Source organism: Lissotriton vulgaris, unplaced genomic scaffold (genome assembly GCF_964263255.1).
Source record: "Lissotriton vulgaris unplaced genomic scaffold, aLisVul1.2 SCAFFOLD_8810, whole genome shotgun sequence".
In the NCBI taxonomy this organism is placed as follows: domain Eukaryota; kingdom Metazoa; phylum Chordata; class Amphibia; order Caudata; family Salamandridae; genus Lissotriton; species Lissotriton vulgaris.
The window spans coordinates 20,361-36,530 of NW_028248195.1; the positions used below are offsets into that span (position 1 = coordinate 20,361).

Consider the following 16,170-nt stretch of genomic DNA (forward strand, 5'->3'; position numbering starts at 1 on the left):
GGAGTGCCAACTTTCTTTTGCATTCGTATTTACACACACACATATAAAATACATATGTAGGTAGCTGCAGAATACCTTTGCGATGGAACAGATGCCCAGAGTAATAAAACGCCCCTATGATTGTCAGTGTTCAAAGATATCAAATGTTCGAATTCGACTCAGTTCACCCTTCTCTTCTTTCCCTTAATGTAAAGACTTTACCTTTTGCTCCACAGTTAGGCGGTACTTCTGCTCCACTCTCTGGCATTTGTTGTACCAGCTGTTCTCATCCATGATTAAAGGGGGGCCAATGTTTTCCGGGGTGCTGCTTTCGCTCCCGCTGCTCCCCAGCGTCCGAAGCTCCTCCTCGTCACTGCTGATGCTGTCGGAGCTGCAAGAGGGAGCATTTAAAGCCACATGAGGCAGCATGCTCTTCACTGCACAGCCTGTCTGACATCCCATTCCCTGCAGGACAACTGGAGCCCAAGGGGGAGCCCCATCCATCATGTGAAGGATTTCTCCATGATGGAACGGGCCCTCCACGGACCTGGAGGCACGATTCCCCAAACTTCATATTGACATCTGCAGCAAGTAGGCAGTGGAGACCACTGCACTAATGCCCAAATCAATGCATTGCTTACCACTGCGCGGTCTGCAGTAACTGATAGTCAGTCTGCAATGTAAGGCACTCCGGCTCATCAAAAGAGGAGGGCGAGCATGAATGCAAGCATGGCCTTTGCCTAATTACACCCAGTGCGCTCTCATTATTTCATAATCACACTGTACCTGGAATCTGGTCGCACAAGGCCACATACGGGCACATCCCCGAGCTGCCATAAATGATTAAAAGAGGATACATTATGGAAGCAAAGAGTCTAAATGCAGGTTTGTATAATTAAATGTCACCTCGTTGCGTGGATTCACCCTCTTATGTCCATGTTTTGATAGAAAATATTTGCAAGCATAGTTAATTATTATGTTAAGAGCTAATTTTGCACTAAAGCCTACATTTTATTGTGGATTTTCCTTTGAAACTATTCTATTAATCACTACTTATTTATTGAAAAGTATACCTGGACCAACATTTGTGCAAACTAATTAAAGGGATCTGTTTACTAATTCCTAAAATGATGAAACCTAATGCACAGTATTGATATGGTATAAAAAAGATTTTTCGTGTAATAACTATTCCCACAAATCACCCAATCACAATGTATTTAGGATTTATATTGTACAGTGCTTATAGACGACTCGCCGCAAGACATTTTTTTTTTACCTCTCCACCCAACCAAGTTTACAGATAAATGTAGCCATGTTTTGCCTCTTCTTTGGAGGGTGTAAGGCATGCAACAGTTCGCACTGGAACCAGTCGCTAATGGTTTGGGATTTTGATCGACCCTACTTGGCAGCAGTAATAGGAGCAGTATCTTGCTAATAACTACAATTCATAATTGGCTGACCTTTTGGTGGTTCACCAGTAGCAATGTTCCTTCGTAAATGACTAAATGAACGTGTGAGTGTTCCTTCAACACATCTATGTCCAAAATCGTTAAAGAACACAGCTTGGTCGCACCCCCAACGGACCTCCCCCCCCAATCCCCCGGGGGGGGGGGGGGGACTGCCGAGCACTTTGCCAGGGCCGATTTTCGTTCCCAGTACGGCCCTGGGGCCCTCCTCAGGAAGTTGATGCCTCTTACTTCACACATTTGCCCCGCAGCACTTTCAATGACAGTACCAACACAACTAACCATCACACTCCTACAAGTGTAACAATTCAGACTGTTGCAGATCATTCAGAGCTATAAGAAAGGCATGGGTGACGAGAATTATTAATTTCTAATGTATATTGAATTATAACATAGTTTTCTGTGTTCATCCTAAAGTAGACAGACAGCACCACCATGTAGTGGAATGTCGGTGCCGGTGCAGAGAATCATGTGCCGGTGCTGAGCACCGTAAACCACTGGCTCAAAGTAAGCTCTGCTATGCCTGTTAAGTAGCCTGTATGACTTCACCATGCATGTCTAACACACAGATGCCTTTACCATTTAGATACCTTTACCACACATGACTACCACATACAGTAAATATATTTAAGGGAAGTACAAACAAAATGTATAGATATATCCATCCATCCATATATATATACACAAATTTATTTTTGAAAAAAACAAAGGTTACAGGGATTGTATAGTTAACCTCAGATATCACATGTACAAAACCATAGAAATTCAGCAGTTATATTAACCTGAGCTAACTATAACTTTACTTACCCCCGCATGACACTGCTTTTAACCTCACATATTACATCACTCACGACATGGTAACTGACATCACCAATGACATCTGAAATGACATCACTGATTAAGTCATCCAGTGAGTGTGAGCATCTCGTAAACATTTGTTCAGTTTAAATATATATACTAAGCTACTACACAAGTTCAATTAGTAAACTTTCTGTAGTATTAATGAATGATACTATTTCTAGCATATTTTATCTGTGTGAATGTATGAGTACGTGAGTGGATGTCTTTGTGGCTGTACGGGTGTTCCAATGACTGTATGAATTGGTCAGTGGATGTGTGAGTGGCTGTGTTGCTTTCTCAGTGAGTGTGTGAGTGGCTCCATGGTTCTGTGAATAGGTGTGAATGATTTTTGGGTGTGTGACTGGCTATAGGAGTGTGTGAATGGGTGTGTGGCTGTATCAGTGTCTGAGTGGGTGTTTGAGTGGCTGTATGGTGGTGTGAATGCGTGTGTGAGTGGTTGTGTGAATAGTTTCTGGACCACTGACTGCGTTTGACTGACTGTGTGAGTGGTTGTATGGGTCTGTGAATGGGTGCATGAGTAGCTGTATGGGTCTATGAGAGGATGTTTGAGAGTGGGTGTGTGAGTGGCTACATGGGAGTGTGTGTGAGAGAGAGGAAGTATGGGTGTGTGAGTGGCTGTATGGGTGTGTGAGTGGCTGTATAGGTTTGTGAGTGGGTCTGCGAGGGGTCTTATGGGTCTGTGAGTGGTTTTGAGGGTGTGTGAGTGGTTTTGAGGGTGTGTGAGTGGTTTTGAGGGTGTGTGAGTGGGTCTGAATGGGTGTGAGACTGGGTTTGCGAGTAGGTGCATGTCTTTGCGGGGGTGTGCATTTGTGTGAGTATCTGTAGGAGGGTCTGTGGATCTGAGAGTGTTTGTGTGCCGGATTGTCAGCGATTCTGTGAGCAGATTTATGAGTGGAAGTGTGTGTGTGTGTGGTTCTGTGAGTAGGTGTCGGAGTGCCTGTGTGGGTATGTGAATGGGTCTGAGTGGATATGAATGAGTATTATATTTCTAGAGCGCCACTGCCACTCCCAAAAGGGTATCATGGCTCTGAGCAGTACTGAATGTGATTGTGTACACTTAGTCAAACTTGATCAGTCTAGGGGGAGCAATGCGTCAAAAAAGTGAATAGTGCAAAGCATCAGAGATGCGAAAGTGCCAAGTCTTGAGCTGCTGTTTAAAAATCTTTTCCGAAACCATGAATCTTAACTCCCTGGGAAGCTGGTTATAGGCCCTCGTGCCCAGAACTGTGAAGGATTTTCCCTCCTCAGGTTTTAAGTTGACTTGTGAGGACTTGTGAGGACGCATAGTGCTATAATGGGAAACTCTAGAAAAAAAAATGGCCCGATCCTCTAAAGGCTCTGAAAATAAATAAAATAATTTTAAAAAGGACCCTTATTTGGACTGGCAGCCAATGAAGTACTTTCAGGGCAGCTGATGCTGAGGAGCAATCTGGCCGCTGAGTGTTGCACCACCTGAATTTCCTGCAAGGTTGGTTTTAAAGAACCGTCATATAGACTATTACAATAGTCCAACTAGAGGTTATGAAGGCAAAATGCTGCAACTTTTCTGGCTGATAGCAGGAGATATTCATAGATAGTTTTCAAAGCTTTTATGAGACAAACACATTCCAGCTACTGCCATACCATGTGGGCGAAAAAACAGAACGGAATCACATTTATCACCTAAATTCTTCATTACCTTGACCAAAGGAGGTGGTGAAGAGCTTTCACTCGGCCACCAGAGGGCAGGGTCTAAGGTATTTGACTTTCCAAAAGGCATTATCTCCGTTTTGCCAATGTTGTACTTGAGATGGCTAGGGTGCATTCATTGAATTAGAGTATCCTGGCTCATGTTGAATTCTGAGCGGAATCAACATGTGGTCAGAGCAGGGCTGTCTAATTGGGCCTTCTGTTAGCTTGTGCAATTAGTGCAAACTTCATCAAGGGTGTGCCCAGCAATGTGAGTCGGTGAAGTAACTAACTGTCCAAGACCCATCAAACTTAAGGTGTCTAAATAATTGGCAATGTCGGAGACTTTACTACACTCGAGATGGAGATTAAAATCTCCCAACATTGTTAAATTCACATAGCGTAGTACCAGAGGGTCAATAACTTCTCCCAATGGAGTTAGGGAAGTCGTGATTGAATGAGGAGGTCGATAAATTAAGACAACAGTGAAGGACATTGAAGGGCTAAACTTGAGGCCTAGGTCAAAAGTCTACATTGAAAGGTATCTCAAAAAATTATAACGAGATCTCATCCACGGGTTTCGATTCCATCTCATCTAATAATGGCAAAGCCCTGTGGAAGTGAATTTACAATGTCCGGGTTACACCAGTTCTTAAGCCATGACTCTTGTTTTCTCAAGGACGGTGCATTAAGTACTGCTTTGAACAATCTCCCCATGGATGGCATTGAGGAGACCCCAAACAGTTCTGCATTTAAGGCATGGAAACGGGCCTTCAAGTTTTAAAGGAGAGGATAGAACCTCACACTGTATGCGAGGGACATTCATAGTTTTTAATGCATCAAGTGGTATGGGCTGACCTAGAAAAAAATGGGTGTTGCAGGATCATATGGGCTTGCCTTTGGCATGCCGGTGGCACATCCACTGAGCATCCACAGTAGCCCCCCTCTTAAGTAACTGATCAGGGACGGAAATCTAGAGTGTCACAAAACAAGATGACCGCTCCAAGGAAAAACCCCAGGAACCAGGAAGAGGATAAAAAGTGCGATGTGAAGGTGAGCTAATAAGACATTTCCCAATACTTGTTTTTCTATTTCTGCTAGCAGCAGTCAGCTGAATTTGCAGTGCAAGCAAGAGACATGAGAGAGTCTGTGTTGGTCTGGGAGTATGTGTGTGTGTCTGTAAGGGGGGTATGCGGGTAAGTAGGTATGTGAGTGGGTGCGCCGGTAGGCGAGTGGGTGCGCCGGTAGGCGAGTGGGTGCGCCGGTAGGCGAGTGGGTGCGCCGGTAGGCGAGTGGGTGCGCCGGTAGGCGAGTGGGTGCGCCGGTACGCGAGTGGGTGCGCCGGTACGCGAGTGGGTGCGCCGGTACGCGAGTGGGTGCGCCGGTACACGAGTGGGTGCGCCGGTACACGAGTGGGTGCGCCGGTACACGAGTGGGTGCGCCGGTACACGAGTGGGTGCGCCGGTACACGAGTGGGTGCGCCGGTACTCGAGTGGGTGCGCCGGTACTCGAGTGGGTGCACCGGTACTCGAGTGGGTGCACCGGTACTCGAGTGGGTGCACTGGTACTCGAGTGGGTGTGCGGGTACACGAGTGGGTGCGTGAGTCAGTACGGGGGTGCGGGAATGGGTACATGAGTGGGTGGGTCTGATTATTCGACTGAGTGGATGTGCGATTGTCTGTGTGGGTCTGCGAGTGGGTGTGTGCGTGTGTGGATCTGTGAGTGGGTCCCAGAGTGGATCTCTGGGTGGGTGGATGAGTGGGTGTATCTTTTTCTTAGAAGTTACATCTAGTGTGGTGGCCTACAGCCTCATCCTTAGGATCATTGCAAGGGGTTCTTGATAGACCCCTCCCACTGACTGTCCAGCCTCAGAGGAAGTGGTCATTGTCATGGGCTCAGATGATGTTGCCAAGAGGGTCCTGCTACCCCTACCTTCATGCTACCACTGACAGATGTGTTCCCTGACAATGCTCCAAAAAGATCAGTTCGTTGAGGGTGAAGGAAACCTTGCGTTTTTGAGGGTATGGAAATTAGGTGTAAGTCACGTCCTTGATAGGGAAATAGTTAAGAAGCATTACGATCAAACATTACCACACAGCATCGGTCCTAGCCATAATTCTTGAAGCAAACAGCATCCACAAAAAATGTTGTCCCAAACAAAGTTTCAAACGCAGATCCCTCCTTATGGTTTCCTAAATGCTCTGGGCTTCTTCTAGTAGGCATTGCTGTTAATGACAGGTGACATCATAGTTGAGTCCATGTGTGCTCTCGCTTGGACGGGGACAAAGTCTCTGCGGACCAAGGTGTTAACACTGATGCAGGAAAGGAGTGCTCCATTGTATTGTTAAAGCAGATGCATGGCTCTGCGCAAACTCAGATGTTAACAGAGTTTATCGTGCCACAGAATCTTTGAAAGCAAACCGCACAGCAAAAGAGCATACACTATAAAAATGCTTCACATTATGGATTTACGCGTGTTTAAGACATGCTTTGATAGAAACAACGTTATCTTTATTTCACAGACTGAATACAGACCAGTTCATTTGCAATTATGACGACGATTTTCCTGAATAACCCATGCTTTATTTTTGGTTGCCTTGATTGCTCATGTTGAAGTTCCATGTTGGTCTCTAATTTGTAATTAGCTGGCTCATGACTGCACAAGTGCACACCACAATAACAAGGTGCGCCTCAAACACTTCCAGGGCAGCTGAATTCACATCTAATGCACAGCCACATTAGACTTCTATCTGGACAACATAATTTCTCCTGGTGGGGAAAATGACAGCCTTTGTTATCCCGGACTGAACCCGACACAGCTTGAAGTCTTCGCTCCGACTGGCTGCGGAGTCTTTTTTTAATCTCAACAATTTAAGTGCAGAAAGAGACTTTCCTTCTTGCCATAGCCAGGGTGCTTCAAGCGAGAAGGCAGCCCAGGAGTACACTTGTGAACTCACTTCCTGCTAGGCCTTTTTTGACACCATCCTCGATTGGTAAAAGCTGCAGCAAGAATATAGCAGTTCTTGTAATTAATTGGTTATTAATGTGCTAGGAAGGATGGCCCTAATTTTACACTCTGGGAAATAGTCACAGTACTGGACTCTGGGAAAAAGAAGGGCACACAGTTTGAAAATCGATAACGGCCCGGGAGGGGGGCCATGTGCCCTCCCTCTCTTTCTAAAAATGGCTATGCCCTAGGAAGGTGGTGGTCCCTGGTACTCAAAGAGCACTAGGAGGGGGGTCACTTGAACCCCCCCTCCTTTTTTTAATAAAGGCCCCTCTAACCTGGCCCAACTTTTTTACCCCAAAACAACCGAGGGAGCCTCCATGTATTTATTCATTTATGTTATAACCAAAGTCACGAATTTGCTGCGATTTTTGGTGAGATTTTTTTTTTCCCTGCCAAGGTATTAGGGGGACCCCAGAACCAGGGCAACATGGGTAAGGGTATTGCTACCCTGCACTCCTTTTTTTAAATATTTTTTGGGGGGGATTCGGCTGAAGCAAAATACCAAGATGGCTGCCAACACTTCCTGCTTGAAGTGTACGCAGCCAATCAGATTGGAGCACAAGGACTGGTGGATCCTCGGAGGATCCCCGTTACTAGATATACAAATTTGGTTTTCCCATCATATCTCGAAAACCACTGAAAGGATTTACACCATTTTCAGAAAAAGGATGCTTTCTGGACCAAGAGCTACCTTTCTGCAAAATTTGGTCCAATTCCGTTCTGAAGTTTGGGCTGTAGTCGTGCCTAAAATCCCTTTGAGAAATTGCATGGGGAAATAAGTCTTGGGATCCCCCCCTTTTCTTGGCCCCTGCTTGACGAATCACCCAGAGACTTTTAACCAACACAGCAGCTGAACTGACTGTCTTACTAATTTTGAAAATGTTGTGAAGATTTGTCAACGGAACTAAAGTTATTGGCAAAACAAAATGTGCTTTACCTATGGAAACTAGGTCCTAACTACAACTACCTACTAGTGACCACCAGTAGCTAATGTATATATATATATATATATATATATATATATATATATATATATATAGAAACATCACTCTGCGGCATTATGGGACTGGTAGTCCCCTGTTATTCGCGAAGGATGAGGAAGTGCAGTGAGCCAACCACCACAGGTGCAGGGAGTCATTCACCACGAGGCAAGGCGGAGCTAACAAAGATAAAAAGTGAGAGAAAAGAAGTTGGACTGAAAGCATTTGAAAAAGGCGTTCAGCCGAAACCGGTCATGCGAACCAGTTTTAATACATTTTTGATATACGAAGCCCCGCTGCGTCCTGCCCATTCGAATCCAAAAGGAGGAGAATTCTTGATATATATATATATATATATATATACACATACATACACACACACACACATATATACTCCCCCTCATGACAAGACTTAAGATCTTGCGCGCAAAGCTCTGTTCTCTGTTCCTAGGATCAGAAAGTCCCGGTCAGGGGGTAGGTCTTTCTTTCCTAGCCTCTTTTTACTCAAATAGGTTGACTCTTCAAATGAAAATGTGAAAGGATCATCTTTAATTCAGGAAATTGCTTAAGACTAGCCTATTCCAACTGTTACTTCTTGCATGTTATCCTGGAACTCGCACAGATACCCATCGCGGGGTGATTCGTGCACATAATAAATTAAAATAACACCACGTAACATAACAAAAGGCCCCCAGTAGGTTTCTTGCCGATTTTTGAGACTTGTTCTTGATACAGTAGAAAATGAAGATATCTCCACTAAAGAAAGAAGCACTTGGTTCATATAGTTAAAAGGCAGTATCTGTGTTTAGTGGAGATTCACCTCTTTGAAGTCTTGCTGTATTCTCTTTAGGAGGATTCAAGTTCTAGCAAGTGGCTGTATGGGTGTGTAAGTGGCTGTATGGGTGTGTATATGGGTGTGTGCGTGGCTGAGTGAGTGGCTTTGTAGGTATGTGAGTATATTGTTGAGTGAATGGGTGTGTCTGTATCGGTGAGTGGCTGCATGGGTAAATGAGTGACTGAGTGAGTTTAGGAAGCTGGCTTTTTATATGCTATACCAAAATGAGGTATGTCATGCAGAGAGTCCATGGGTTCCCTTATGAGTAGGCAGGGCATGCTCTAGCAATACCAAGGTGCTCTTGTAGGGGGTAGTGTGGTCATACACCCACTCACACAACCACTCACCTATACAGCTACTTATTCACCACACAGCCATTCACATAACCACTCACTCACCCATACAGCCTCTCAACCCAGTCACTCACTGACCCATACAATCATTCACATCCCCTACACAACCGCTTACATACCCATTCACAAATCCATACAAGTACTCTACAGCACTCCATTCTACGTAATTTTATTGAACACTACTCCACAACACTCAATTGTATGCTACAGCATCTACCCTAATCTACTGTATGCCACTCCAGTCTATGCCACGCTACTGTGCACTACTCTACGCCACTCCACTGTTCTGCACTATGCTATTCCACTGTATGCCATTCCACTGCATGGTACTCCACGCTAAGTCACTCCAGTGTACGCTACTCCATTCCACAAAATTAGATTGGATACCAATCTCTGTGCACTGGTTATACCCTTGCATATTACATCACATACTGTGTGTAATTGTAGAATTCAGAACACTTATGACATCTCAAATGCAATCACTGGTCACAACAGTGCATGGTAGAGTGGTGAGTTAACGTAGTGTGGCGAATGAGGGGACAGTACTGTGTACTGAGGGACAAGGATCAACTTTGCCTTCAATGCTCCACGTGAAATGTTCCAGGTGTCAAAAACACTGATTGAACCTAAATCTTACAGCACCATGCCTGATCCCTCTGTAGGACACTGGATATCTATCGTACACTTCCGAGCCTAGCAAGAACCCTAGTCTCAGTCCAATCAAAAACAATTTAACTGCAGAGAAAAATGTCCTAATGAAGTTCCCAGTTTTACCCTGATAGTTTCACACTTCTATTTAATAAAGTTAAATCCAGGTCCCCACTAGACCCTGCACCTCCGCACATTCTCTTTAAAGCAGCTGAGCTCACCTTCCAAGTGTTGTAGAAAATGGCCAACCAATCTTTAGCAACAGGAATAGTGCCCCTCCTGCCCCCACCCTCCACATGAAAACAAGCAATTACATATCCTTCCCTTTGGTACCTGGTCTGAGCAAAGTGGTAGAGATACATGTAAGAAGGCATCTCTAGGTCTTTCTTGAAACAAACTATATCCTGCAACCCACTCAGAAGGGATTTACCCTATGGACAGAACAGAGATTGCCCTTCTGGCAGTAGCAGAGAAGTAAAAAATGCTGCTTGACCAAGGCGGTACAGCAGCCATATTCTCCTCGATCCCAGTGCAGCAGTTGACACAGTGAACCATCTTTATGAAGCAAATTCAAAGTGCAGATGTCATGGGTCCTACACTTAACTGGATCACCTCCTTCCTGAAAGATGGGACCTTCAAAGTCTTTGATAGTTACTTTTCATTGGACGTCTTACAGCAGGGCTAGTCCCTGAGCTTAACACTTTTTAACTTGTAAATGCAGCCATTAACAGACATCATACGGTCATTTGGGATATCCCTGGTCTCATACGCAGATGACACCCAGTTGGTGTTCTCTCTATCCCAGGGTGGTGACATCCATTCTCAAACACTAGCACCTTGTTTAGAGAGAGTAGCGAACTGGATGGCAGATTCCTGCCTTAAACTAAATGGAGAGAAAACTGAGCAGACTATACTGGACAAGAACCTCACTTACCAACACAACTTGCGCTGGCCTGATTGCTTAGGCACAGCCCCTGCTGCCAAGGTGGTTACTGAAAGCCTGGGTGTATGGTTGGATAAATCATTACACAGAGGCCCAGATCTCTACATACTCCACAAAATACTACTTCTACTCCCCCTCCATTCCAGAAGGCTCCTGGTCTAGGCACTTATCCTCTCACGCCTTGATTACAGGAATTCACTTTACCTTGCAGCCCCAAAGTAGGTCATCAAAAATCTTCAAGTGGTGCAGAATGCATCAGCCCAAGTTCTGTTGAATATCCCTGAACACAACTCTGCCCAGCAGGCCCTGGTCACCCTGCATTGGCTACCTGGCAAACGAAGGGTATAATCCAAAACCGTATTTATAGTGTGCTGGGTACTCCAAACAAAAGGCCCCTTTATCCTCAGACCCCTGGTATCCCATTATATGAATAGAGCCCTCTGCTCTACCAACACTCACCTGGTCAGCGTTCTTTCTTATAAAAAGAGAAAGAAATGGAGAGTGGTCCTATAGCCACACAGTACCCAAATTATGGAACACCCTCCCTCTCATTATGAGACTCACTGACAATGAACTCAATTTCCTGAAGCATTTAAAAAATATGGCTATTTGAGAACTAATATACCCCAATCACTTCGGTGAACTGTCGCGTTGTTAGCGCTGGGATGCCTACGGATCGCCATGCCCTCTACAAATTCACATAGAATAGAATCAACATTGTGTGGAGTGAAGTATAATAGTGTTTTAGCGTATACTAGAATGGAAAAGTTTTGTGGCACAGTGTTGAGTAAACTGTCATAAATTGGAGTGTTGTGTCATATGGTTTTGGAAAGTCTAGCGGAGTGCAGTAGAGTTGTGCAATTTAGAGTATGGGTTGGACAGTAGAGTGTACAGGGATGGAGAGGAGTACAGTGTGGTAGAGTAGCATAGAGTAGCAGAGTTGACTTTTTAGAGTGGAGTTGTGTAAAGTAGACAAGTGTCGTGGAGTGGGGTACACTGGAGTGGCGTGGAGTAGCATACAGTAAAATAGCATAGATTGAATGGAGTACAGTGGAGTGGCATACAGGGGAGTGGAATAGACTGAAGTGGTGTACAGAGGAGTGTGAAAGAGTGAAATATAATACAATGGAGAGGCATAGAGTTAAGTGACATCCAATCTAATTGTGTAGAATGGAGTGGCGTACAGTTGAAGTGGAGTACACTGGAGTTACAGAGTGGAGAATTTTACAGTGGCGTAGAGTGTAGTGGCATACAATGGAGTAGGGTACAGTAAAACAGCATACAGTTGAGTGGAGTGGCATGCAATGGAATAGCATAGAATGGAGTGACAGACAAACAGTGTATAGTGGAGTGGCACACAGTGCAATAGCATGTAGTGAAGTACAGTAGAGTGGAGCGGCATAGAGGTGAGCGGTAAACATTGGAATAGAGTACAGTGGAGTGGTGTACAGTGGAACAGAGTTTACTGGAGTAACGTATAGTGAATTGGTGTAGAGTGTGTATACTGGAGTTTCCTACAGTAAAATAGTGTGGAGTGGCATACAGTGCAATAGTGGAGTGTAGTAAAGTGGTGGGTTGCATGGAGTAGCGTAAAATGGAATGGCATACAGTAGAACAGTAGAGTAGAGCTGCGTACAGTTTTAATTAAGTCCGCAATTCTATAGGAAATGTTTTTTTCTGTGTTGCTAGTACCTTTTTCACCATTTGAGGAATGTCCACAAAACTTTCCCAAAAAGTGCTGTCTTTGCCTAGTTTGTGCATGGAAGGTTTCAGGGTGATCCATCAAGCAGGGGTCGAGAAAAAAGGGGAGGCATTTTCCATAGACGTCTTTAAGAAGTGATACCGCAAAAACTGTGGAAGAGCATTGCACCAAATTTGGCAGGAAGCTAGATCCTGGTCCACAGATTGTGCTTTCTGTGACTTGGTGAAAATCCATTCAGTAGTTATTGAGACATGAAGGGTAAAACATATATGTATATCTGGAAGGTTGAGTCCGTGAGAGACTCTTGAAAGTCTAGCACAGTTTAAAAATAGAGTGTTCCGATTGGCCCAAGGGGCTTTTTTCCCTTGGGCCAATTCGCCCCTGCATAAGTCAGACTCTCTAAGAAGCGAGTATTCTTATTGGATGTCAGCAACATGAGAATAATTTTGCTGGCAGCCAGCCATTACAGGACTCTGGTACTTAGCCCCTTGTGTTGCCCCTAAGCCTCATGCGGGGGACTCTGAGAACCCCCAGGGCCAAAATAAAAAATAGGTGGTTTTCATCAAGATCACAGCAAACACTGAAAACAAATGGTGGCCACCATTTTGCTATAAATATATCTGGGGAGGGGGCTCAATAGGGCTTCTCTCCCAGCCCTTTAATAGCCCGGGGACCCCCATACCCGGGACCAGCTATATTGAAGGGGGTCCATGCTTCCCCTTCCCCATTTGTATTGGGTTTGGCCCTGAGGGATTGGATCCCCCTTTTCTATTATGGTTGGCCTCAGTGGGTGGGCTCCCTGAGGCCTATTAGGGTTCGGATTGGGGGGCTGCACACCCAACTCCCCGTACATTTTGGCACTGGGGATGGGGTCCATGGAGCCTAAGAAGGCTCAGGGAGGGTGGCTATATGCCCTTCTCCTTCCATGTTTAATCGTACTTGGCCCCAGGGGAATAGAGTCCCTGAAACCTTTTAAGGGTTGGCTAGGGGGCCCATGCAGCCCCTCCTCCGTTTTATTAGAACTCGCCCTGACAATGGGTCTTTGGGGGCAACCAAGGGTAAAGAAGTAGGGCTGCATGCCCCTGCTTTTACAAATTTCAGCCCCAGGGGATGAGTTCACCCCAGGCCCAAAGGCTAACTTAACCCTGCACATGCCAAAGACCATGCAAGGTGTTGTATTGACAGCGCGCTGGGGGTTTAGCCACAGAGACATGCAGCAGCGAAAGCTGAGGCCAAACTCTGTTGCGCACAGCTGAAGGCTGTTTGCAGCGTGGGATTGGTTGCCCGCAGGGAGTTGAGAGAAGGGCCAAGCTCAAGGCTGGTCCTGTAGCTAACACCACACCATGCATGACAAAAGGCAGCGTGCAGCGTGGTGCTGGCTGTGTGCAGTGGGGGGGTTGGTTGCCTCTGAGGGGTTGGTCACAGCTAGGTCCTTTAGCCAACCTCCTGCTTTGCATGGTCGAAGGCCATGAGCGCCAGAGGTTAGTTTTATGTATGGTAATAAAATATTACTTTATTTTAACAAAAAACTTGAAATTCGAAGAAAAAAAATAAGGTTAAAGTAACGTAGTAATGTTTTAGTTAGGTGCAATAAAAAAGACCTGTTAGGTGAATAGGTCTTTGATACCATTCAGGATTTTACCACAAAAAGCCATATAAATCACTAATTCTAGTAAGTAGAGCTAACTATATTTTGCACCATGCATTGCTTATGACCGTACATATTACATCACTCATATGTTCTATTACATAATTTATGACATCATTGATGACCTCATCCAAAGAGTGAGGTACTTTTCTTTATTATTTACATAGTGGCGGCCCATCTACTGGAACCTAAAAAGGACCTTGGGGTGGACCCTTTTCATGGGACCAATACATTTAATAATGAGAAGGGGTTTTATGGCCTCCCTTCCCGAAACCAGGAAAGGGCCTCTGGGACCACATTCACAATAGCCATCGTTTAAGTAAAAGGTAGGGGCCTGTGGCCCCCATCCAGAGCCAGACTGCCCGTTGCAGGCACGGGGCATTTCCCCGGTGGGCTGAGGGGTGGGGTCCGTATTCGTGCTTGTGGGGGCCGAGGTTGCAGTGCTACTGCAATATCAGCCCGTGTAACAAAAGCGGGAAGAGGTGCTTCTTGCTAGCACGCTCCCAGGGCCGGTCAAGCAGCAATCTGACAGGGCTAGTTGCTGTTCCCAGTCCGGCCCTGCCCAGAGTCATACAATGGCCCAGGGGACCCCATTCATTAGGGCCGGCTCATTGATTGTTTGCCTTACTCCACAACCCCTGTAATATAGTCTATTTCCTACCCACAGCTGCGGGCAAGCAAGTGAAAATGCTCTCCCATCACGTGGGAGGACAAAGCTGCTCCTTTCTGGTGGGTTAACAAAACACTTCCTGTCCCACGTCCTTGGGCATGGATGTGTTTTGAATTGCTCCCACACTGTAGGAGCAAAACGCAACTGCTGCCCCCCTAGGCCTGCATATAGGTAGGTATGTATTACTGAAATGAAGGCGACTAAAGTTCGTAGGGGATTGACACCTTCAAACAGCAGCTCTTTTGGATGACCTGACACACAATTCAACACAAAACTGAATTTAAATCTTGGTACTTCTCCACAAATGCATTGCTCAGACTATTCTTTTGACACCGTGGAATGATAGTTTGAGAAAGGGGGAATGAAGACAGAAATTGGGACATCTTATGTAATGCCATAAGAGGTGTAAAATCACAAACCTGACTTCTTTATAATGGTAGGTTCAAAATATGTTTTTACAAAAATAAAGTGCAATCGCCATATTTTAATAGCTTCTAGAAAATGGCTAGCAGGTCAATTAGTACTGTTTCACCTTTGTCCCATAATTAAGGCCGGCTTTAGCACTGGGAGAGCCCGGTGCAACAATCTTTTTTTGCACCCCGCCCACTGACCAATCTCCATGCATTCCCTGACTTTCACTCTCCAGAAGTACCCCTCATCTCACAGGTATTTAATCTGCTTTATAGCACTACTTATACCAGTGTATGGTGCCAGAGCACTTTACGTAACACGGACGTTATACAGAAACAAGGAATCGTGTGTGTATTTCAGTATATAGGAACTGTTACATAAAACGATTAGGATTACATGGTATAGGAGGCCATGGTCATCTATACTGGTAAGCAGTATATTTCAAGAATGTCTGGTTTGGAGAAGCACAAGCCAAGGATTCAAAACCAACCACAGTGGTTGGGGTTGGCTTTACGAAGAATTTATTTTTACCAAAACAAACCCTTATTAGCAATATTAGGATAATGAAAGACTGGGGGGAAAACAATGTTCTAACCTATACCATACAGTTTGTGTAAAGTTCTTTAATGGCAGCTCATAGGTCACTGTGCTATATTACTATTGCAACTTATGAACTAGAACTAACAGTAAGAGTAACCTACTGAGCTATCCACATAAAATTCAGATGTGCTTATTCTTTGCAGCAGGTATATTAACCGTCTGCGCTGCTTTATAGCTCATCAAAACTGCCATTAGACAAAACTCCAATCTCTCTCCAGCAGGAAAATGAATCTGAGTTATATTGACATTTTTATTCTTGCCTGAAAACTGCAAGGCACACAAGGAACTTTGCAGCAGTTGCTTTTAAACCCATCAGTTAATTCTAAACAACCAAGCTCAGCACCAGGTGCGGCTGCACCAGTCACACCGCCCTAAATCAGTCCTTGTTCATAATCA

General features: G+C 45.0%; 1 protein-coding gene across 1 annotated transcript in view; it reads right to left on the reverse strand.

Moving 5' to 3' along the window:
* Nucleotides 1–201: 201 nt before the first annotated feature.
* The window catches only part of LOC147664890 (RUN domain-containing protein 3B-like), a gene marked incomplete at its 3' end in the record, with an annotated part of 36,320 nt that continues 20,351 nt past the window's right edge, over nt 202–16,170 (reverse strand). The window contains exon 4 of the mRNA XM_086949917.1: nt 202–370. Coding sequence (XP_086806043.1) covers nt 202–370 — 169 coding nt within the window. The remainder of the gene's footprint in view (nt 371–16,170) is intronic.